Here is a 22,804-nt window from a genome sequence, read left to right as displayed (position 1 = left end):
GTGTGTGTGTGTGTGTGTGTGTGTGTGTGTGTGTGTGTGTGTGTGTGTGTGACCTGTGCTTCTGTCTCTGCTCCTGGACAGCTTTTTGTTGCGTATTTTTCTATCTTCTGATCTTCACAGTGCAGACAAAGGTCAAAATTCCCATCTACCTTCACAGGCAAACACTTTAAAGTGCTTCTACATGAGGCAGGTCGTAGGGAGGACCTTTGATTTAAAGTTCAGCATTTACATTTGTAATTTTGACTAATTTCTGTGCTAGCATTAATTAAATTGAAATTATTTAATTAGAATAAAACTAAAATTGGTCATTAGGATTAATTTAACCTGATAGGATTTGTGTGCCTTTCTAGACAAATATTATGAAATATAGTGATAATGAAGCAGTGAGAGGTATAATTTCACATCTTATAATGACTTTAGTATCCACCAGTTGTTCTCTCTGATATCTGGATAGTGCTGATATTGCTCTTTGTTACATCATGACTATTTAGCTAGGGCCACGCTGTATCTCTTAGTTGGCCTCTTCCCAAATATTTTTTTCCTGTCTTGAAGTCTAAAGATGTACCAAACTCCCTTCACACCACCCCCATATTAACATCATTGTTCCCTTTCCCCCACCCCCACCGTCTTCCAGGAAGGCGGTTTGCTTGGCTCATCCCTTGGGCTTTGCATCACAGTGACCTTTGTAAGCCAACAACTGCTGGATGAAACTCCTTATGGAATTCACTAATGCTCCTCAGCCCTGGGGTCAATACTGTCAAATCTGGACTGTCCCCTCGCACCCCTTCCTGGCTGCTCGCTTTGAGTCAGAAGCAGGCACACAGAATGAAGCCCCGACGAGGGATGCCAGGCGCTGAGTAGGTAACTGTAAGGGGGTACAGGACAGAAGCGTTGCTCCTCCTGGTGCCCGATTCACCTCCAGGAAATAGTTTCCCCTCTTCATCCCACACCTTCCACGTAGCTTGATCAAGCAAGCACGCTTCCAAAGTTGGTGCCCTCTGTTTCTTAAAGAAGATTACAGGTGAATGAAACTACTGTTTTACCAGAAGAATCAGCATAAATGAAATGAGATTAGATCTGAATCTGCCTACCCACACATGAACAAGTGTGAAACACTTTGAACTTCAATCAACTATTAAATCAACTAAAAAATTATTTTGTCTTCAAAACCATTAGGATCCACATGGATAAATTAAATCCTCAGGAAAATCTGCAAACCATTTTAAGTTCAAATTTCTCCTGTTCACCATGTTGTCAGAGTTGCTTAAAAAAAAAAAAAAAAAAAAGTAACGTTAGCAGTTATGTTTAATAGGCTTCCTATAGCAGCCATTATTGGCAGGGGTCCAAAGGATAGGGGAAAATGAACCAAAGTTTGATAGATATTTATGAAAAAGAAAGAAGAAAAAATACACAAAAGAAAGAACACATGATTTTCAGTCATTTGGAGTTGACTGACCAATGAGAAATTATCTCTTATGCAAATTATCTTCTTTCTGGAAATCAGCCAATCAGTCCTGGCTAAAGGCTGAGAAACTCTTAAGAGTTGCAAGCCCCAATTCCACCCAATCACTGTAACTAAACTGCTGCTCCCAAAGAAACCATTTTTATCATCCATTTCTGCAGAACATCCTCTAAATGGATTCTTCTTTCCTTCATGTCCTTATCCAGGAAGAGGAACCTTCTGATTTTTGCAGCAGCGGGTTTTATTTAGAAGCATATTCACATTTAATTTGGTTTTAGAAAACCCTTAATGTTTTTCAGCATTGAGCTAGGTTGAGTTCAGGGGATTGAGAAAAAAGACTAAAAGCTTTGCGTGTAGCTAGCATGCTCATGCTATTATTGAACTTTATGCAAGAAAAGTGACGGCTCAATATTGCACCAGGTTAAGAAAAGGCCATGATCTAGCACATGAAGATGAGGTTTCTGTCTTCCCCCAAGACAGAGAGGAATCCCCTTCCCCCACCCCAACAACTCCAAAAATAAAAAAGCATCAGCTCTGCATTGCAGTACTATTAGGAGACAAAACACATGTATTAGTTGATTTCATCCTTACAAACACCATGCTAGCAAGGTGGTCTTCATCCCTTCTTAGCAGAGGTGCAAACTGAGATCCAGATTCACCACACACTCCTAGTCCATCCACACCCAGCCATGCAGTTGCTTCTCTGAACCCCCCTACAGTAGTGCTTACTCTTGAACTATTTGTCTGACTCATCACATGTCACTCTGCAGGGATGCAGCTGCTGAATCTGGGTACCGGAGAAGCCACAACCTACAGTATTGCGGGGTATGCTCACCTATCAGGAAAGGACTACTCCAGTATGAAAAGTTGCTATAAAGTAGTTCTTGAGCATTGCCCTGAGGTTACAGTTACTATTAGCATCATTGATTTATTACTGCTGAACCTACTTTCTTGCTATTGTAGATAAACTCCGATTCAGAGAGAAGTTGAGAAGCAGAGTCCTTGGTCCTCTTTCTCCTATGCCCTTTCCATTTCTGCCCATGAAGATGATGGCTGCTTTCTCTGAACTCTTGGACCCTTGCTTAGCAATAAAGCTAATTGGCTAGTTTCAGTAAGCCAGGAAATCAGCTCTCTCCAGATTGGTTCCCTGTGGGCATCTGAGACCCCCCTTCAAAGCTTCCTGCTTCTAAATGAAAAATAGCCATTTCTTCCTCTCTGATGCACCTTTATTGGCTGGAAAATCCCTGAGATCTTTTTGACCCCAAAAACCTCTTAGGTTTAGGATCTCTTTTGGACTGGGTACATTTCTCTTCATAACTTAATCTTCAAGGCAGAAAAACAATTTAAGCAAACTCTAGTTTTAATATTTGAAGAGAATCAACGTGCATTGACCATTTCCACAGAAAGCTGAAAATCATTGCACAGAAATTTTAAGTCATGGCCATGAGATTCTAGAATCTACATCTAGAAGCCATTGTTCACTTTTCAACTATAATGTTAACTAGAATGCCTTTTAGGGAAAATTAAGAAGCTACAGTTCTCTTGGCCCCTGCCCTGCCTTTCTCTCTGTCTTTCTTTGTCTCTGGAGTAGACCTGAGGAAACTTTTGATACTAACGAGAACTTGGTGCCGCGTAGCCTCTGAGTCTGAAATGCCTGAGAAAGCAGTCCAGATTCCAACTGTAAAACATTCCTTCACCAAGCCTTGGAAACTAGCATACAGAGGCCGGCAGAGTTCAGAGGGAACACATGTAAATGAGGCTCCCTTATAAACTCCTGAGTAGTTTAAACCTGAACTTGAACTTGTAAACATGTTCCTTGAGAACAATGCAGAAAGGTTGATGCAGTAGAACAGGAAGTCATATTTTAGCTCAGACGTTTTACTCCTAATTTAAAAGAAGGAAAATATTTTAAAGTATTCCTTAATTGAACTGTCTTCTAGAATAGCACAAATTGGCATGTCTGCAAGATTTTTGGTATTGCAGAGTCAGAATGGAAGTGTATATGTATATATATCATTTGAACTTACCACCATTCTTGCAAAATAAACAATGGAATTTCCTATCCATATGGTGATTTAACAAGAGGATGTTTAAAGAGCCTGTCAACATATAATAGTCATGCCATCTGTAATTGATTTTATTAATTGATAATAAAGTGACAATAGAGTTGTGGGACTGTTTCAAACTAGCACTGTGTGTGTGTATTCGGAATTTGTTCCCAAATCTCAGTTACTGGTAGAGCACTACCAAGTGGGATTTATCGGAAAACAAAGTGAGAATGAGTTTGTACGCATGCTCAATTTTATAAAACACATTCGTGGGCCGGGCACGGTGGCTCACTCCTGTAATCCCAGCACTTTGAGAGGCCGAGGCGGGCGGATCACGAGGTCAGAAGACTTGAGACCATCCTGGCTAACACGGTGAAACCCCATCTCTACTAAAAATACAAAACAATTAGCCGGGTGCCGTGGTGGTGGCGGGCACCTGTAGTCCCAGCTACTCGGGAGGCTGAGGCAGGAGAATGGCGTAAACCCGGGAGGCGGAGCTTGCAGTGAGCTGAGATAGCACGACTACACTCCAGCCTGGGGGACAGAGCGAGACTCTGTCTCAAAAAAAAAAAAAAAACACATTCGTGAATCAGTCTTCAATAATCTTTGCTTGTGAGGTCTCCAGCTCAGAAGTCACTCACTACTAAAAAGGTAAAAAAAATAATTAAATTGTCTGTGTTAGAATGATATGACCTCCCTCCAAGAAGCATAGATCCCTGACAGGGAAGCCAAGTAGCTGTGCCAATCACATATGCTAAGTACAGTCCAGGTTGTTAGGAAGGCCCTTCACGGAGACCGTCAATGCTATAGGATCTTCACCTTGCACAAATCCCAACCACAACCCCATCAGGAAGTCTCCCCCTCATATCCCCTGGAAATATTTGGAAGGAATCTAATTGTTTGTAGCAATGAATATTGCTTAGTTGTAAATTTAATCTACAAATTTAGAAGGAAATAAATCTGAACATAAAAAGCATTTGCTGTTTCAGCATTAAAAAAAAAAAATTACTGTCATTTGAAACTGCAAACTCTCCCATGTGGGTTTGTTTTGCAAGTCACGTCTTAACAAAGACAAGTTTTGTTGCCATAAAACCCTAAATCCTACCACATCCTCAGAAGCAGGAGAAAAGTATTGCTCAGTGGTTCCGGGTTTGGGCTTTTAGGATAATACACAGAGCTATGACTGCGCAGAGGGAAATTGTTCAGATTTTATCCAGGGTTGTTGGTTCAGATGAAACCCTGACACACACACACCTCCCATCTAGATCATATCAGTGCCTCACATAATTATGCTCCTTACATTTTAGGTCAGTATCTGAAAGTCGTTTTTTGTTTTTATTTTTTCCCTCAAATGCTGTGATAACTAGTATCCTGAGGCCTGTTTTGCAGAAAAGTTAAAGTTGGATCCCTGACTCGCTACAGACTAGGATTTAGATCTCTGACTCCATGATCTGACTTTTTCCACAGGCAAGTTCATTCTGACCTCAATGAAAGATAGGAACAGTTTTACCTCTGCCAATATCCCATCTACCCTGTGAACGATTAAAAAAACACACACACACACACAACACAACAACGATTTCTGGCACCAGTGATATCTAAAAGCAGGTGTTCCTAGAAGGCAAAGAAAGGCATAGCAACAGGATCTTGTAGTATCCTTAGAGAGGTCTGGTGAAGTTCAGGCCCCTCAGCAAGCCGGTGACTGAACTGGGACTTGAACCAGGCCACCAGACCCACAGTCCAGTGCTCAGTGACATCTCACTGTGCTCTCACTGTCTTTTCTCATGAAAATGAAAACGAAGACGCCACAATCTCCTTTGCATTCTCTCCAAATGCTGCCTGTCTGTCTTGTTTCCTTGGCTCACAACAGAAGCCTTCCAGGGGTTGTGGTTTGCAGCTCAAGGTCTTCTTCACTTCCTCTTAATCCTTAGGGACTGTTGGTCTGCATGGCCTGGGAGAGAGTAGAGGTCTGTCGTGATTCCTGCACAGGGATTAAACACAGGTGGAGAGGGAGGGAGACACTAACTTGAGGGGTGGGAGGAGATAGAGAATGGAACTAGAAAGACCAGGAATGGTGGACAGGGGAGAATTAAAGAGGTAAGGAGCAGACTCGTGCCAGGGCTTCAGCATGGAAGTGCCTGCTGGGGTGGAGAAGTCTAAAGGTGGCAGATGCTGCTATCCAGTGTCTGAAGGGCTTCTTGGCTGGAAAGGTTAGTTTGGGAATTCATTTCTGGCAAGAGGCCAGATCTTCTGGCATACTATTGCAGGATGTATCTGGGAGAATTTTTGAAATAACTGGGCTTTTTACTTCAATGTTATTTTCGCTCCAACTGGACTTTATCTTCCTGCACAATCCACACTAAGGTCTCCGCGATCAATACGCTCTCAACCTGAGTCATGTTTGGGAAGAGCAAGAGCGAGGAGGCACGCCGTGGAATGATTATCACAATGTGGCCACGCTCTGCTGAGCTCCGGCCTCCACTCCCACGCCTCTCTTTTTAAACAAGAAAGGTTACCTCCCTGGGCCACCATTGGGCCAACCCCAAGTGTGACTGTCTGCACTTGTTAGACAACAGGCATTTAATTAAAATTGGAATGCGATGTGCAGAAAACATACATTTTTTCATTTCATAGCTCCCCAGGAAGTCATATTCCCTTCCTTCCCCACTCTCCTTGACTCTCCCCCTGCCAAAAATTTTTTTTTTAAAAATTGCAAAGGAAAAGATTATTTTAATGTGAAAATCAAAAATTACAAAGGGCTAGGCTGCTTCTTTATTTTTTGCCTTTGGGGGAGACATTAGCCAATCAGAAAGCCTGTATTGTGTCTTCAGACCAGGAGCCAGCTTTTTCATGGCTAACTTCCCATATGGAAAAGGGTTTGTCCCATTTCAGGGCATTAAAATACAGCGTTTAATGAATTTGCAACTTAAAACTTTTATCTTGCTCTTATGCGATAGAAAGTGTGGCCTGTCTTCTGATATTTGTTGGACTTTGTGGAATCAATAAATACAAAGAAACAGATAATAAACATGAGGCCCAGGTTGAAAAATAAAGCCGCGAAACCCCCTCGCCACTGCATTTTCCGCAGCAGGGGCCATCTACTGCGCTGCCTGCGCTCCACCCAGAAAATCCGCCAGTGCCATCATGACCAAATAGATAGGAACTCTGGACAATTTCATTGGGTCATTGTCCCCTTAATCTCCACGCTGCACCTCAGATCTCAAGCAGCTTCCGTGGCACAGGCTCCATTTAATGGATAGAATCTATTTTTCATGAAAAAGCAGGAAATAAGCTGTCTCTTTCATAAAAAGATTTACAAAATGTAATCATTGTTGAAATATTCCCTTTGAACTGCCGTGTCCACGGGGGTCTCCGGCTCCCAGAGTCGTGCTTCATTAGAACCCCGTCATAAGCGGCTCCAGAAGGGCAGGTACGCTGGTGGTGCCCGGCTTTGATGTCTTGAATGAATGAAAGAAAAGCACAATAAAAAAGAGCTGTTGATCAAGCATAAAATACTCTTTAAGCTGACAGAATAGCAGCGTTAACACACCCTAAGCTGCTTTTAGTTTTTCCCTTTTTTCCTCACATTTTCCTGTGCTTTGTGTACAGTGGGGGTTTGTATTTTATAAGAAGTCTCTGATCTATGTAGTATGCCATTCGCTAACAAAAACCAAAATAGGATTGTTTCTGTCCCACTTGGTTGCCTGACTACTCCCTCCCTTCCTCCCCTTTTCTCCTCACCCCCAACCTCCAAGGCGTGCAGTTTAGCCTTGCAACGCAAGGGCCCAAATGCCTTTCATAAACTCAAGCCAGTTCCTTTTGTGTTGTTGGTTTCGCCGCTCTGATTTTAATATCGCAATTAAAGACAGATTTTTATTTTCTCAAGAATTTTCTCTTGCAACTGGGGAAATGGAATTGACACAGCTGCTACTTTTAACTAAGAAATTATGTCATTAAATAAGAGAAAGCCACCTTGTAGAGCGATTTGCTTTCCCGGGGACTTTAGGTCTCACATGGACCCTAAGGCCCCAGAAACCTTTTACAGTGAGAGAACCCAGCTACCCTGGCTTCCTGGTTTTCTGTAGTAACCCCTAGCCAGGCTTTTAATCCCCACAAAAACTGATAAAGTTGTTACCTCCATTTCCTGGAGTCTAAAACTGAGACCTAGTGATGCTAACTTGCCTAAGGTAGTATCTAACTAGTTCATAATGGTGCCAGGATTTTTGTCATTCAGACCCCAGAGTCCTGGCTCTTACGGCTATGCACGCAGCTCTCTAGTAAGATTTTGAAGCAAATGCAGGTGGGCCAGAGTGCAATGTTTAATCCAGCAGTCTTTGATTTCATGAGGTAAAAGGTTACTTGATGAAAAACGGAAAGGAAGGGAGACCAAAAGAAAAATGTACTTGGTGGTAAGAGAGACACTAGGGCAAGCTGGAATCTCGTGAAAGATTTGGACTTTGGATGAACAGTCAAAATAATTGGATTCTGTATGCACTCTCAAGGTTTGGAGGTACTGGATGGCTTATTGGGTAAAAAAGATTAGTGTTTTCCCGTCTTGAGGTTTGAACCAAAACGAAGGTCTTGGCTGGGAGCAGCACAGTCATTCTCCAGGGATCAGTGGTTTGGACAACTCCTCTGAGCTTGTAGTAAGTAGGCAGCAGTCCATGTTACAAAACTATTGCACATTGCTACTGACGCAGTTGGCCGCAGTTGGCCCCGTTGCAACAACTCTCCCATCGAAACTGCCTGGAGTGGCTTGTGGAGACTTGTGTCCCTCGAGGGAGAGTGTCTGTCATTTGGGGAGACATGGTCATGTGGCACGAGCATGCTAGAAGCCATCCATCCAAGTGCTTTGCTTTGCACTCGTTGGGGTGACTGACACCAGGCTTTGAGAACCTCGGATACAGCTTGCTCTTCCTTCCCTCCTTTATTTATTTAACAGTATTTATTACATGCCTACCCTGGCATCCCTTAGATAGCCAGCTTGCCTGGGATGAAAACAGGTAATTAAAGTTTAGCAACTGTGACAGAGGAGAATCCTGAGGGTAAAGGCCCCAAGAAGACCCCTCTGAAGAAGGAACATCTAATCTTAGAACCCAAGGACTAGCAAGCATTAGCAAAGCCAAGGAGAGGGAAAGCCTGTGCCCAGGCCTGGCAGGGGAGGAAGCATTTGGCTTTGGGGGATCTGGAAAAGTTTAAGGCAACACAAGTGTTGAGGACAAGTGGTGAAAAGATAAGGCCACAAAGGTGCCTGGGACCAATCCCGGCCCATTACTGTTTTAATAGTTTTCTGTACAATAAACAAGTCTTGGTTCGGAGTTACTGAAAACAGACTTTCTTTAATTAAGAAAATAAAATCAGGCAAGAAAAATGATTACAGAGATCAAAGCCTAAGGCTGGCAGTACCAGTAACTAACACCTGTGTACAGCATGACCCCCTTTTCAGAAGAAACCAGTGTAAATCACTGCTGCCTCTTACGAATACAGAATGGTCCTCACAAGACTCTGAGGTTCCCAGGACAGGGACTGGCCTGCTTGAAGTCATACTGCAGGTCAGTGGAAAAGGCGACACCAATCCTGAGTCCTTTGGACACTGGATACTGGGCATGATTCATTGCCAGAAGTTTACAAAATCCTGTTGGGAGAAAAGCAGGCTCTCTGGTATCATTTAGGGTCTAGAATCTAGCCCCTGCTTCCTGATAGACAAGAAAGTCCTTCAGGACAGGGACTGTATTTTACTCATTATATCCGCAGAGCCAGCGTACATAGCACCTAGCACATAGAAGGCCCTTAGTGCTTATTGAATGAGTGAATAAATGCTTCCAAATGGTTTATGCGAATGTGAGAAACTTGAAGTCCGCTCAGAGGCCCCGTCCACTTCCATCATATTGAGATGGGGAGAAGAGACTACCGGGCTTTTGGCTGATTTGCCAAGGACAACTCATTTGGGCTAAACAGTAGACTTTAGTCCATCCACACAAGTGCGGGAAGCCAAAAATGACCCACTGGAGTAGTGTGACCCAGCAAAGCTAGCACCTCCCCAAAAGAGAATGCACAACAGTGACAGCAGCTCCTGGAGTCTTTTGGCTTATTGGCTGGCTGAGCCTCTTTGGGGGCTGATGAGGAGCTGGGCCTGCAGGGTGCAGGGAGGCCAGCCTGTGTTTGCACGTTTCCGTTTTATGTGTGTGAATGTCCTCAAATAACCCACCTTGCCTGCAGAAGAAAGCCAAGTGTCACACCCAGTTCTGGATTCCACATTAACAACCTCCTTCCGCAGTGTTAAACTTTGCCCTTGAGGCCTTTTGTTTAAGCTTTTAATCTGAAAAACAGATTCTGCTGCATCACAGTCCTCTCTGCCCTCTCTGCCCCTGCCGTCCTAGCACTCTGTGCTCCTTTTGGGGGTTAAAGTAAAATATAAAATATAAAAAATGTTTCTCAGACATTTTTCTCTTTCCTCTAGAATGTGCATCCTGCCCTGTTAGTAAAAAGAGGATGTAAAAAGCCTTTTAAAATGTTGTTGCACACATTAGAGCATTTGTTGTTAACTCAGGGGTTGAGGCCATGGCCCTCATCAGCTGTGTCTTCGGCAGCCCCATGACCACATTTTGGAAGATAGCCCGTGTGTTCTGATTGCTCTCTGTGAGGCGTAAGAAATGGAAGAGATTGGCACCGTCAGAGGTACCTTCTGCCATTTGAGGCTTCCTGTTTAGGATGCAGTCGGATAGATATTGTTTATGGTTCATAAAACCTGACTACTGTGAGTATTCCAGAATCCCAGTGGAATAGGATTCGAACTTTCATGGAGCTGTAAATTAACGGGCGGCAAGTGTGATAAAACTCCTCAGAGAACTGTGAGGGGGAAAAAGTCGCGCTGCAATGGTTAAATGAAATTTTATAAGCACATTCAGTGTGGAGCTGTTTTGCATTACATGAGTTGAATACCTTAGAGACGCCACATCTGCAGGCACTTTATTAAATCCTTAGTCAGCACTTTTCCAACCTGATGAGATTACTTCTTCATTTGACTGGAGAAAAGGAAAGCTGAGCTCTTGTCCTGGACTGCAGATTTCTTTTGATGTTTCACCTTGAACACTGAAAGAGGACAGTCACCCCCCTTCCCTCCCCACTCCCGCTCAGCACATCCCAAACTGTAGACATTGTGAATGTTACCAACTAATTTTACGTAACTGGAGCCTTGGTGGGAGTGTGCATTTATGGACCTCCACAACAACTACAGCTGAAAGTTCCTGAGGAAAAAATAGATCAAAGCTCTGTGTTTACTTCCTTAATGTAAATGTATCAAGATAACATCATCCTATATCGTATTGTAATAATGCCACTCACTGCACATAAGGGAGGGAGATTCCTTTGTAGTGCATTTGGATACAGTAGAGTAGATTAAGGGGCTATAAAGTACGAAGGCAAAAACCATATGAAACCTAAGCTTATGTCACTAAATGTCTGAGGATGGTCTTTGTTTCATGTGTCAACATTTTCCCAGTGATTAGCTACTCAACCCCAACAATCGAATAATCTCAGATTTCTTTTATAAGTTTTTCCTATATGACCCAGGAAGAAAATATGCAGAACCATTCCTCAATTAATGTTCTAAAACTTGTACTGCTTGCATAATAGAATTTATAAGAAAATATCACAAGAGAAAAGTAGGTTTTTTCAAACATTATATTGTCCATCTGGTGTTACTAGCAGCTCATGGAAGTTTCTAGAAATTGATTGGCTTACACATGTGTGACTGTCACACTCATCCCAATGGGATTATGAGTGTCTTTAACTACAAACTGATTAGGAGAAAATTCAGGGAGATATATGAATTGTTATTATTATTATTATTAGAACTGTCTATCTGCCATCTCTGCAAATAAGTGATTTAATCAGAGACTTCAAAAAAAAAAAAAAAAAAATTCCCTGTGTGGTTCCCCTAACCAACTTCCTATTCTGGAAAACCTTGGTCAAGTAGCTGGGTTAATTGTCATGAAGATTAGCGTGATGTTGAAATAAGTACTAATGGTCAAATTATAGGAGTGAACAAGTTTAAGAATAGGTTTTGGTTTGGGCCTGAAAGGGTTAATTAAGGTTTTTTCACGGGTTATTAAAGACCCCCAACCTCTGCCTTCAGGAGTCATATTGACACCCCACCACAGGGCAGCTCAGCCCCTCTATTGACATGTTGCTGGTCAGAGCACAATAGCCTTCTGTGTCTGCAAATCATTGCTAAAATCATCTCAAGGAAAAAAAACTTTGAAAGCTTTAACGTTAGACAAAAGCCCAAGAGTTGCAGCGCGCAGCTCAAAAACCCGGAGTCAGCAACTTCTATTGATTAAAAACTAACCTTTAAAGTAACTCTGAGAGTGTGTGGTTAGCATTTAAATTTAAACATGTCATGAGTTGATTTGTGTTACTGAATACCAACTCAGAAGGAGTAACATTCACATCGCATTTTTTTTTTCTAATTCCCTTAAGCAGCTAAAGTATTTCATGAAATGTCAATAGGGCAAAAAGAAAAAGAGGAGGGGGGCTGATGCTGGGTCTTGTAGTTTTCTTTCCCATGCAAATATCCACCCCCCAAAAGAAAAGTGTGGAGAGTGAAACACAATAATTAGTCCTTTGTCTAACTTTCCCAAGTGCCAGAGAAAGACAGATTAATTAAATATACAACAGTGTTGGTTTTTGGAGTGGGGGTCTTGCTTGCTGTGTAGGTCATAAATTAGGCAGAATAAATACTTCAATGTGTTTGCAGTGGGCCTGCTACGTCAGAACCACTGGAAGGTTGGTGGGAGGAGAGCAGAGGGTTTCTTGCTAATGATAGTCACGTCTGGGTCTGTCTGGTTGCTCTTAGCAACCAGACATGATGTAACACCAGGATGAACTTGAACTTGGGGGACTTGAAAAGAGAACAATAGACCAGAGCAATCAATAAAGCCTATTTCAGTGAAGGATTACAGAGCTGCTCTGGGGTAACCTTGTCGGCAAGGCACATACTGAATAGTAAGATGTGTGAAGAAACTTTTTTTTTTTTGCTTTGCTTTTTAAGAGAAGTGCAGAGGCACTGCAGATTTTTGTAGTGCCCTGAGGTCTCTTCCAGAAACTGTGGTGTGGAAAACTGCTCCCCCTGCTGACTCACTGGGTGCCAGGCCTTTGCTTCAAGAACTACCTTAGTGTCAGATTAAAGAAGTCTGGAATTCCACAACTGACTTAGAAAGTGTGAAAACAGAAATAGTAAGCATTATTCCCCGCACCCAAAGTTTGAGCCCGTTTTGTAGAAGAGAGGAAGCGGCTTTAACGTGGATCAGAGTCAGCTGTTAGGTAGAGGCCTACTAGAAACACACTTTGGAGCTCGCCTTCTCTCTCCTTTCTCTGCCCCTCTTCTTTCTTTTGTCCAGTTAGATTTAGGCCGTGCGTATTTGCCAGGCTGATTTCCTTTCAGGACACAAGAGGCTTTATTGTGTTCCTCAAAGCATGTGGTCAAAGAATAACATCTAAAAGTCTACAGGATGAGTAGTTTTTCGGTTTGGGCTTCAGTTTTTTCAACTTCTCTGGAAATCAAAGGTGGCTTGTGTGACTAGGAAATCTTATACCAAACTCCATGTAGCTATCACTTAGCCATTCATCCCTGGGGACCAAACGAGCCCTTACTTTACCTAATTGAATCTCTTCCACAGGGATGATCCTTCACCTGCCTGAAGCTACCCAATTAGAACCCTTTCTGATACCATCAACTTAAAGAATTCAGAAGTCTTGACTTTTGTTAGGCTTTGGTAATTTTTCTGTAAATAATGATAAATGTAGTGAATTTGTCAGGTATCTCTAGAGAAAAGTCGGCAAAAGCCACATACTTTTTTATTTCACTGGAGAAATTAACTCTGATATTAGTCCATAATTGCTCATTCTGTCTAGCTAACAGAAAAAGAAATGCCAGCAGATAAAGTGATAGATGACCAGACAATTGCTCAAAGCTAATCACCTAAGAATTTACGAAAGGAAAAGGTAACCAGTAACGGGGCCCAGCAGGCACACAGAAGGCTCTAAATAAATGCTGCAAGCATGAATGAAGGCTCTAAATAAATGCTGCAAGCATGAATGAAGTGTATGCAGTGGCCTCATTTTTCCTTTGATCAGTGTGGTACTTAATAGAGTAAAATCTTGATCCTACTTAGTTATGATGTTTCATGTTTGAAAATACTATTTTAGATATATTGGGCTGAAAGGAGCATCTTCCCTCATAAAATCTGACGTATATAAGGAGAGAACAATACTGTGACTTGCTCAAAATCACCCAGGAAGACTGGGTCCAGCGCTTTTTCCACCTTACCTCCACTTACTCTTGTATCGCTATTGACCATCTGGGCCTGTTAGGAGAGTGTCACAATCATGTATTTAGTGCCTGCACCTCATTTGAAAGGAGATGTTGAAAATCATCAGAGTAACCATTCATTGCCACATGAAGCCCCTCCCTTCACCCATTCTCCATTCATTCAACTCTTCTTCATTAAGAACGTTCTGTATTCCAGGCACTGGGCTAGGCACTGAGGATTGAATGATAAACAAGATGGTCAAGTTTCCTGCCCTCCTATAACTGCCCCCATCAGATAACGAAACCCTTATTTGTATTTCAAGTGAACAGAAATACTTCATTTTGTAAGACACACTCAGAATGTTGGAAAACCCCAGTGAAGACAATGAATTATAATTGCAGAAGAGGAAGATCAGTTTCAGTGTCACAGGATTTATTATTGTCTGTCACGACTTTACTTTTCCCAACGAATCCCTCCCACATCCCTAACGTAGATCCTGGTTGCATGGTTGAAAAGACAACTTCTAAAACACACTTTTTTACAAATTGTGCTTTTAATTATGTTTTTCCTTTTGTCTTCCAGTCCTGGTACCTGGGATAAAAGTTGCAGCGTCCCACCATCCACCAGACAGACCACCTGACCCCTTCTCAACTCTGTAACACGGACGCAACCTCAACCCAGCGCAGTTACAACTTCACTGTCAGTGGAAGGGGAGAAAAACCGATTCAAATCAACTTGTACATGGAAACAGCAAGCATTATGGTCAAACAGCAAAGGCCATAACCTTTTGGGATTTTTTTTTTTTAAAAATACTTTAGGGACTGTTGTAATTTCTCATATGGTGCTGGAAATGGTTGGGCTTTGTAACATTTGAAGTGTTTCCATGGTAGCGTGAGCATTAGGTGACGTGGCTAGCAGAGGACTACCCTTGCTCACTGACTTCCTTACGGAGCCCGGCTGTTTCACAGTATTTCATGAATTTACCCACACAGGTGTGATCCTCCTTGAGCATTGAGGAGGCACATGGAGAACTAAATCTTTTGTAGTAGCTGAGATCTGCAATATATAACTTACGGGACAGTCAAAGGGCAATGTTTTTCTGTAACATATTGGAAAAAGAAAATGCAGTTGTATTCCTTTTTTATTTGTTCTTTTAGTTTGTTTTGGTTCAGCAGTCAGCAGTTAAGTATATAACATGGCCCGCAAGGACAATGAATCCACTCACATTGCAGAACAATTCCGAAAATGGCAAACTACTACTACTACTGTTCAGTTTTTTAAAAGTTTTGAAATGCTGCACTTACATTAAAAAAACAACAACAACAACATTTTTTCAACAATTTCAACAATGACACAAAAATTCACATGGAAATGGGGAAGATGGTCTGTTTTGACAGAAACTGACAGGAATCAATCAAAACAATCGAATTTTGAATTGAGTAAAGTGCAATTTCATTGGATAGCTAAATATCTTTGTAAGATAGAGATTGTTGAAAATTCTATTTTTGTTTTTCAAGTCCTTTCACCCCAGGACTCTAAATTATTGGGGTAAAAAACAGCCTTGCAAGAAAAAGGGGAGCTATTTTTGCTTTTTATGTTTTTTATTGTTAAACTTGTATCCCTTTAAAAACTGAAGGAAATTTAAAAAAAAAAAAACAAAAAAACAAATCTAATGGTGCTTTTACCACAATATGTTAACTACATTAAATGCTAATTAATTATTTTCTGTTATCAAAGCACATGACTAAAATGAAATCATGGTATCTGTTAATTTTATAAGCTAGAAGTCACTATAATGGATTATGCCAATTCTAAAAAATTTTACACGTATCTGGCATCATAGGATTTATCAGTTATCAGACACCTCATTGTACCAGAGATTGTCCAGAAGTTTTAAAGACCTTTGCGTCCCTGAACTGGGCTATGGGAAATAATAATAGTAAGAATAATAATAATAATAATGAAACCAATACTGACACAAATGCTGGTGCCCATTCACATCAAGGGGTACTTGTTAGGGAAAAAAAAAAGTTTGCACCCCCAAATGTCCTGTATCTTATGAAAAAAAAAAACAAAAACAAAAAAAAAAACAAAAAAACCACAGAAACATAAAAAAAAGTGCAAGTGATTTTTCTACCAGACAGCGAAGCACCCCTTTGCTTCCCATGCGACTTCAAGAAGGTTTCCTATACTATACATATATATACGTTCTGGTTGGCAAGCCCTGCTGATCAGAGAAAGTCTCTGCATGTTCTAGTGTTAGTAACTAATTTTTATATAGTTAATGTAGGATAAAGTAGAGTGCATTAAGACACAATATTGTAATCCCTACTCTAGGCACTTGCCTTTAAACTATGTTTTTCAGCCCTTCAGAAGGGTTCTACTACTGTCCTATACAATCAAGTAACTGAAATTCTTGGGAAGACACTTTGCTCCTCATCTTTCCCCCCGAAACAATGTTGTTTTGTTTTGTTTTTTTTCCTTAATTTGCACGAAAACAAAAATTCCATATCAATGTGCCTTGCCCTGGATAGCGATTATTTGTGGAATTGTTGCACATGCTCCTCTATTGAAAGGGGTTTTTCCCTAGTCAAGCATTTGGAGACACTTTTTGTAAATGTGACTTTTATGTCAGCCATCGTCAGTTTCAACATCTAGAACTAAATAGAAAGCTAGTTGTTCCGCAGATAGGAGTAGTCTTTATTGTCCTGTACGGTCGGTGGCAGTGCTATTCTGAGATCTGTAGATGCTTAGAATATCAGTATTTTGGATGTTGCTGCATTTTACAATTTATTTGGAGTCTTCCTTTATTTTCCCCCAGATATATGAAAATATGCAATACCTGCTTATATCATGTAGAAAAGCTTAGCAATTATTAATTTTTCTTTTATTTTTTTTTATTTGACCAAAGTCGGTGCTGCACTTGGCGCAGTGTGTTTTAGGTGTTTGTCTTTGTACTTTTTTGTGATTTTTGAATGCACGTGCGCAGGAAGGGCTCCTCTTAGAGAAGCAGTCAAACTGTGAAGCACTAAGCTGACCCTGCTTCAAGCAATTTTGTTTTTACAACTGTTCCTTTCACAAGCAAGCCTTAAAAAGAAAAAAAGACAACTTCCTTTTTCTTCAGCTCCCACACCCCATTTTTCTTAGCAGACTGCAGTCAATCCACATTCAATAATAAAAAAGTATATAATGCCCATTTTTATATGCACGTTTTTAAACTTCCAAGTTCTGAAAATTGTTTACTGGTTATCTCTATTTAAGGAAAAAAAAATAAAATAAAACATTTTGGATTTTCATATGTGTCTGATAAGTGGTTGAATAGTCGTTTGGCGCTGTTGTATGGTGTGATTGTCAGTGTATGGTGTCACTTCCTATAGCCAGCCAGCATACTTTGCCTTCCCCTATAGCACTTAGCTGGGCATTACTTTATTATGACATATGTGCACTAAAAAAAAAAAAAAGGAAAAAAAGAAAAAAAAAAAGAAAAAATAGCAGCTTTCAGTGCTTCACAGTGAAGGGAAAAAAGCCTAGACAAACATTTTGTCAGAACCTTGCAATAAGCCAAGGTATTACCAGTAAATTGGTTGTATATACAATAAAATTGCACCCTTTTTTAAACAAAACAAACTAAGCAATAGTTTGGGCAGTTTTAGTTGTTTTTAGTGAGCATGTTGTAGTCATGACTGCAAAGAGAGAGAATAAACTGCCCACTCAGAAGATATGTAATTTGTATTGTTGTATAGTTTTATTGATTACACTGATTTATTCTACCCTATTTTATAATGCAGGACTTTTGTAATGTTGTTTAAATGAGGACAAATTTCTGTCAAATTAGCCTAGTGAAATTTCTGATTGTTCATTATAAAGGCAGCGTTCATAGAATTGCTTTTCTTTCTTTTTACCCCCCCTTTGGGAACTGGATTTAAGTTTAAAACTTTCCTGTTTCCTTTTTTTTTTTTTTTTTGTAAGTATTTAAATACAGTTATTTTTTTCTCTCAATGGTATAGCATATTCCTATGCTTGAGAAGTATAGGTCTACTGAAAAACCATTGTAAATGGACGTTACAGGTATGCTGTATTTTTGAAGGTATTTCGTTGTATTAAGTTTGATGAAGCTAAAATTAGGGAACTCTGAACAGATTTGCAGGAAAAAAATGTTTTAAAGGCTTTAAAACATTAGGGAGGCAGTCTAGGGTGATAACGAACAGGGGTTAAGTATTAAATACACTAAGTTACATTTTTGTTCATGTTTCATTGTCCAGAAAGCAGCAGGAAACTAGTTCAGTTGTGATCAAGCAGGAAAAAAGAAACAGCAACAGTTTCCAGTGTTTTTGCTTTTTAGCTTAAAAGCATAGTGAAGATGCTTGAGGAAGACTTTGCTACCTGGGGTGTGTAGACAGACAGACTGAGAGCTATCAGCATTTGAAGGCCCAGCCCTTGACTCTGAGACACATTTGAATTTTTTCTCTCCCATCAAATGGCATTAACAAGATTGGGCAAAGATGAGTCCCTCAAATTTCTGTGTGTGTGTTTTTTTGTTTTTTTTTTTTTTTTGTTTTGTTTTGTTTTTTCCTTTGGGAACTGAAGTCAGAGGCACGAGCAGTAAATCTTAGCATTTTTCTGCAGACTTTTTCTTCTGGCCCTTGTCCCTGCCGGCAAAACACCCCTTTTCTGATCATCTGTGGGCAGAGGCCCTCCCAGTAATGCCACTCTCTCCATCCTAGAGAGCCTTCCCTTTCCTCTGAGGTTTGAACCGATGTTCTGGTTCTTCACACCCTGGCATGACAGGTATGGTCAGCCTGCTCCCCAGGCCCGTCCCTGCCGCCAGGTGTGGGCTCTAGGCAGGCCGACAAGGTTACACCTCCCAAAGCTTGTGATCTTCATTTTCTCACAGTCGAAGTGTGAAGGAACCCAGACTTCCCCGAGCCACGGTGTTCAGTCAGCCCACAGGAATATGCAGGACCCATCTCCAAAAGGTGGTCTTTCATTTTTTCCAAACCCTTAGCCCCATCAGCTTTGAATCCTGTAGTTACAGTGGCGTAAAGGATTGACAAAACCTGAATTAAGGAAAACTTTTTTGTGCGTGAATTTTTTTTTTTTTTTTTTTTTTTAGGGGAAAGGGATTCTAAGAATGTCATTTAATGTACTTCACCTCATGTCTCTGGAAATATCTTTGTCCATAGTGGTGGTGGTCTCTCTCTCTCTCTCTCTCTCTCTCTGTTTGCTTCTGTTTTCTTTCTTGTCTTCATTCTTTCTTTTCTGTTTATTTTTGGTAGCAGGCCTCCAGAGAACAAATCTAAATCACAACCACCATAGTAATGTAAGGAGAGCTTCAGTGGCACCTCACAACCCACCTCCGAGATCTGTCCCAAGACAGTCTCAGAAAGCTGCACTGCCCACCGGCTCGGCTTTCATTCAAATAGGCTTCCAAGGCCAATTCTGTCTTGAAGTCAATGCATGTATTTACTGTTTGACAGTAAACCCGCTCTGCCTTCTCCACGTCCAAGGCTGTGCATTCGTCTAATTAGCGTCGTGTATGTTTTCCTTTTATTTTTTCCAATAAAAAAGCAGTGGGATGAAAATGGCTTTGATATATAGCAGGTAACATTGAAGCTATTCCATAGCACTTAACCGTAGTGAATACTGTGTCACCAATTTTGAAATCAATTTAATGTTTAATGCAAATCCATTACATGGTGCTATTATAGGCTGACAAAATGATTTACACAAATGTGACAACTTGGGCTCAATTCACTCTGCTTTCCAACAGTGTAAATGCATAGCAGTGTTTATCTGCATGAGAACTATGCACTAATCTATCTGAAGAAAAAAACTATATCAACTTTGGTATCTACTTTCCGTTTACTCCAATCCTTGCCTTTTTGGTCATTGTTATAATGCCAGCTTTAGGACAGAAAGAATTATAAGAAAACCAGCATAATACCTGATATATTAAAATGTAGTGCCTGTGAAATCTGTATTATATTGCTCTTCTGAAGTAAGATTTTTCTACACCGGTAGCCTTCGCTGTCTGTCAGTCAGGACCTTCTGGTATAGGTGATGTAAAATAACCGTACAATATTAATGCATGCTATTCCATAATGCTTAGTGAACTGTATGAATATTACTCAAAGTTATGTTAGTCTTTTTTTCTGACTTGGTTCTTGTCAGCTAGATTTAAAGGTATTTCACTGAGAACGCAAATTCTGTCTTTTCTTGATTTCGGCTGTTTTCAGTATTTTGGAGGTATACATTTACTTAAATTCAGTATTACTTGTGTTTTGTTTTTGTTTTTGTTTTTTGTTTTCTTTTTCCTAGGGGACAAGCATGGGTGTTTGATTTCAGAAATCAGTACCTGGCGAGATTTTTGTCTGAAAACAACTATTTGAATTTCAAGAACTGTGCCGCGAAGACACCCTGAGAACATTTGCAAGTCAGGGGCATTTTCCTTGACCCTCAACTGACGCTGTGCTGAGACTGATACATTTTCTTAATGGACAATGTTCAGCCAGGTACCCATGCTTGATCCATCTTCACACCAGACCTCCTCATATTAAAAGGAAAACTAAGAAAAAAAAAATTAAGAAATCACATGGCTATTTAGTTTCATGCACAGTTGCAATATCTTCTTCAAAAATAAAACTCTGTACAAACTTTGGGCCCGATTCATAAGAAAAAGAAGTTTGCTATTAACACGGGATTTTTTTTAATATACTTTTTTGGGTCTAAATTTGAAATTACTTGCTTTCCAAATTAAATAAATTTCATCTCATTTTTTTTCCCTAAACCAGCACCCATCTGCCTTTTATTCCCCAAAGAGTTACCTTACCCAGATTAGGGGGATGGCATGTGGGGAGCAGATAGTGGAAATGCTTAGAAAGATAAGGGGGACCACCCACAGCTGGGCGTGAGAACAGGGAGGCAGTGTGTCGGGGTGGGACCTCACCTGTGTGCCTAGCATCCTGAGTTTTACATGTAGACACATTAGCCGATTTGATTCAGAAAAACGAACTTTCCCAAAATGTGTCTGAACCACAAGAGTATACAGTGGAAGTGCTACCTCTAATCTAACCAGAGCACCTTCATGGTGGAAAATACCCACCAGGTCGTACAATGTGAACTTTTGTATCTCTGCAGTGGTTTCAAGGACATAGAGTGTCCAACATATGGGCCATTTTTCCTGCTGTTTTTATACTCAACTTCTCAAAATGAAAAAAGCTTTTATTTTTCCTTTGACTTTATTTGTGTTGTTCTTATTTTTTAAATTTTTATTTTTTTTGGTAATAGTCTGTAAATTAGCCTTTTTGGGGTTTTTTTTTGTTTTTTTTTTTTTTTTTTCTTTGACATTGCAACCGAAGGTCATAAGGCCGCTAGCTCCGCTGGGACGGAGGCTTGAGAGAGCTGCCAGCTCGGTGCCTTCTCCCTGGTCTCAGACCGTCGTCTCTGCACTGCGAAGGCATTTGGTAGCCTCACCACTGAGATACTAACTAGACCTAGACTAGGAGCTTTATCAGGTTCTAGGAGGTCCTTTAGGAAGACTCTCAAAGGCAAATCCCTGATCTCCCATCCCACCCTTAGCCCTGCCCTCTCACCAGAGCAAAATTCACTGAGGACTTTTCCCACCACACATGGAAATCTGTCCACTCAGAATACCTCCGTTTTCCATTTCAAATTGTAGGGGGAGGGGATGGAACACTTCCGGTGATGGTAAGAAATCTGTTATGAAATGAAACACCCCCCGTGTTAATAACTTGGTCTGAAATCTGTTTTTATGAGCCGGGCCCCCTGTGCCTCTAGTATACTTGTATTGACTCTCATAGTTACCCTTTTAGTTTTACTGTGTTCTGTGAAAATTTGTAATTGGTTGAGAATCACTGTGGGCGTCCATTCTTATTCAACTAAATCTCCACAGGTTTTTTGAGCTGGTGTGGATTAGTTTAACTCTTGTATTCAACCATTAGTGCTACCACCTTCTCACATTACAATACAATTACTGGAAGCAAGTACTGCATTTCCTATGCAACAAAAAAGGAAAAATAAAAAAATTGCTAATGCTATGGAAGTTGTGTCATCATTTGCTTTACAGCATGCCTGGGTGATTGAGTGACGGTCTCGGGTGTGGACTGGAGGCTCCCACAGAAGATGGTCTTTATACATCGTGGGATTTGGCAGGCACATAGCATCCTTGGCTGTGTTCTGATGGGCAGTGTTATTTTTTCACCTACCTAGACGAATACAGGACTTGACACTCACGTAGTGTTTACTGTGTGCTTGATATTGTTCTGAGTGACATATAGATTGTATCAGTTGGGACCCAATCGGGAATCAGGAATAGGATTCAGTGGGTTTTCCAACAGGGGCTGTAAAGTTGCCTAGGTATTAGTAACTGCGGGATACAGCCACCACGCCTGGAGCTGGGGAAACTGAAGGGAAAGGTGGGCTTACCAGAACCTAGGCACTCAAGGAGGGACACCACACAGCTGATAATTGGGTCTTTTCTGAGGGGGGTGGTCACCATGAGGGTGGGGACAACACATGGCCAGTGGCCAGACCTCTGAGAAGACATGGGGTGCTGGTGCTAGAATCACTGCGGGGAATGAAGGGGAGATTAGTACTTCTAAGAAGGTGAGGTGTGGCTGGTGCCAGAGTGCCCGAAGGAGCTGGAGGCTGCAGGTGCAGCTGTTCTCTGCTGCGGTGGCATTGTGGACAGAAACTGAAACCAGAAAGAAGTCCCTTCGCCCTCTTCCTCCTCCTCCTCCTTCTAGGCTCCTGCCTGTGTCTCTCATGGGCTGGACCTAATGGTAGCCATAAGGCAAGGGAGTCTGGAAAAGGTAACGAGAAAAATAGCAGCCCCAACCCCATGAAGCAGAATATAGATGAGACAGCTTGGAGACAAGACGATACATAAATAACAGCAGACATATCTCAGTCCATTCAAACCTCACAGCCACCCGGGGAGATTTTGAGACCCTGCTTTTATC

General features: G+C 41.1%; 1 protein-coding gene across 3 annotated transcripts in view; it reads left to right on the top strand.

Annotated features, from left to right (window-relative positions):
• NFIA (nuclear factor I A) overlaps positions 1–21,880 on the top strand; it is a 381,808-nt gene extending 359,928 nt beyond the window's left edge. For 2 of the 3 annotated variants that reach the window (XM_023187427.2, XM_031933997.1), the window contains one exon: positions 14,406–17,276. In XM_023187427.2, the coding sequence (XP_023043195.1) occupies positions 14,406–14,423 (18 nt within the window). In that variant the 3' untranslated portion in view covers positions 14,424–17,276. Of the gene's footprint in view, positions 1–14,405 lie in introns of all 3 variants that reach the window. The other variant, XM_023187422.2, reaches the window with a different exon arrangement.
• Positions 21,881–22,804: the final 924 nt, after the last annotated feature.

This window comes from Piliocolobus tephrosceles, chromosome 1 (genome assembly GCF_002776525.5).
Source record: "Piliocolobus tephrosceles isolate RC106 chromosome 1, ASM277652v3, whole genome shotgun sequence".
Taxonomy (NCBI): Eukaryota; Metazoa; Chordata; class Mammalia; order Primates; family Cercopithecidae; genus Piliocolobus; species Piliocolobus tephrosceles.
Note: the sequence above shows the minus strand (reverse complement) of the source record. Positions and strands in the feature narration are given on the sequence as shown.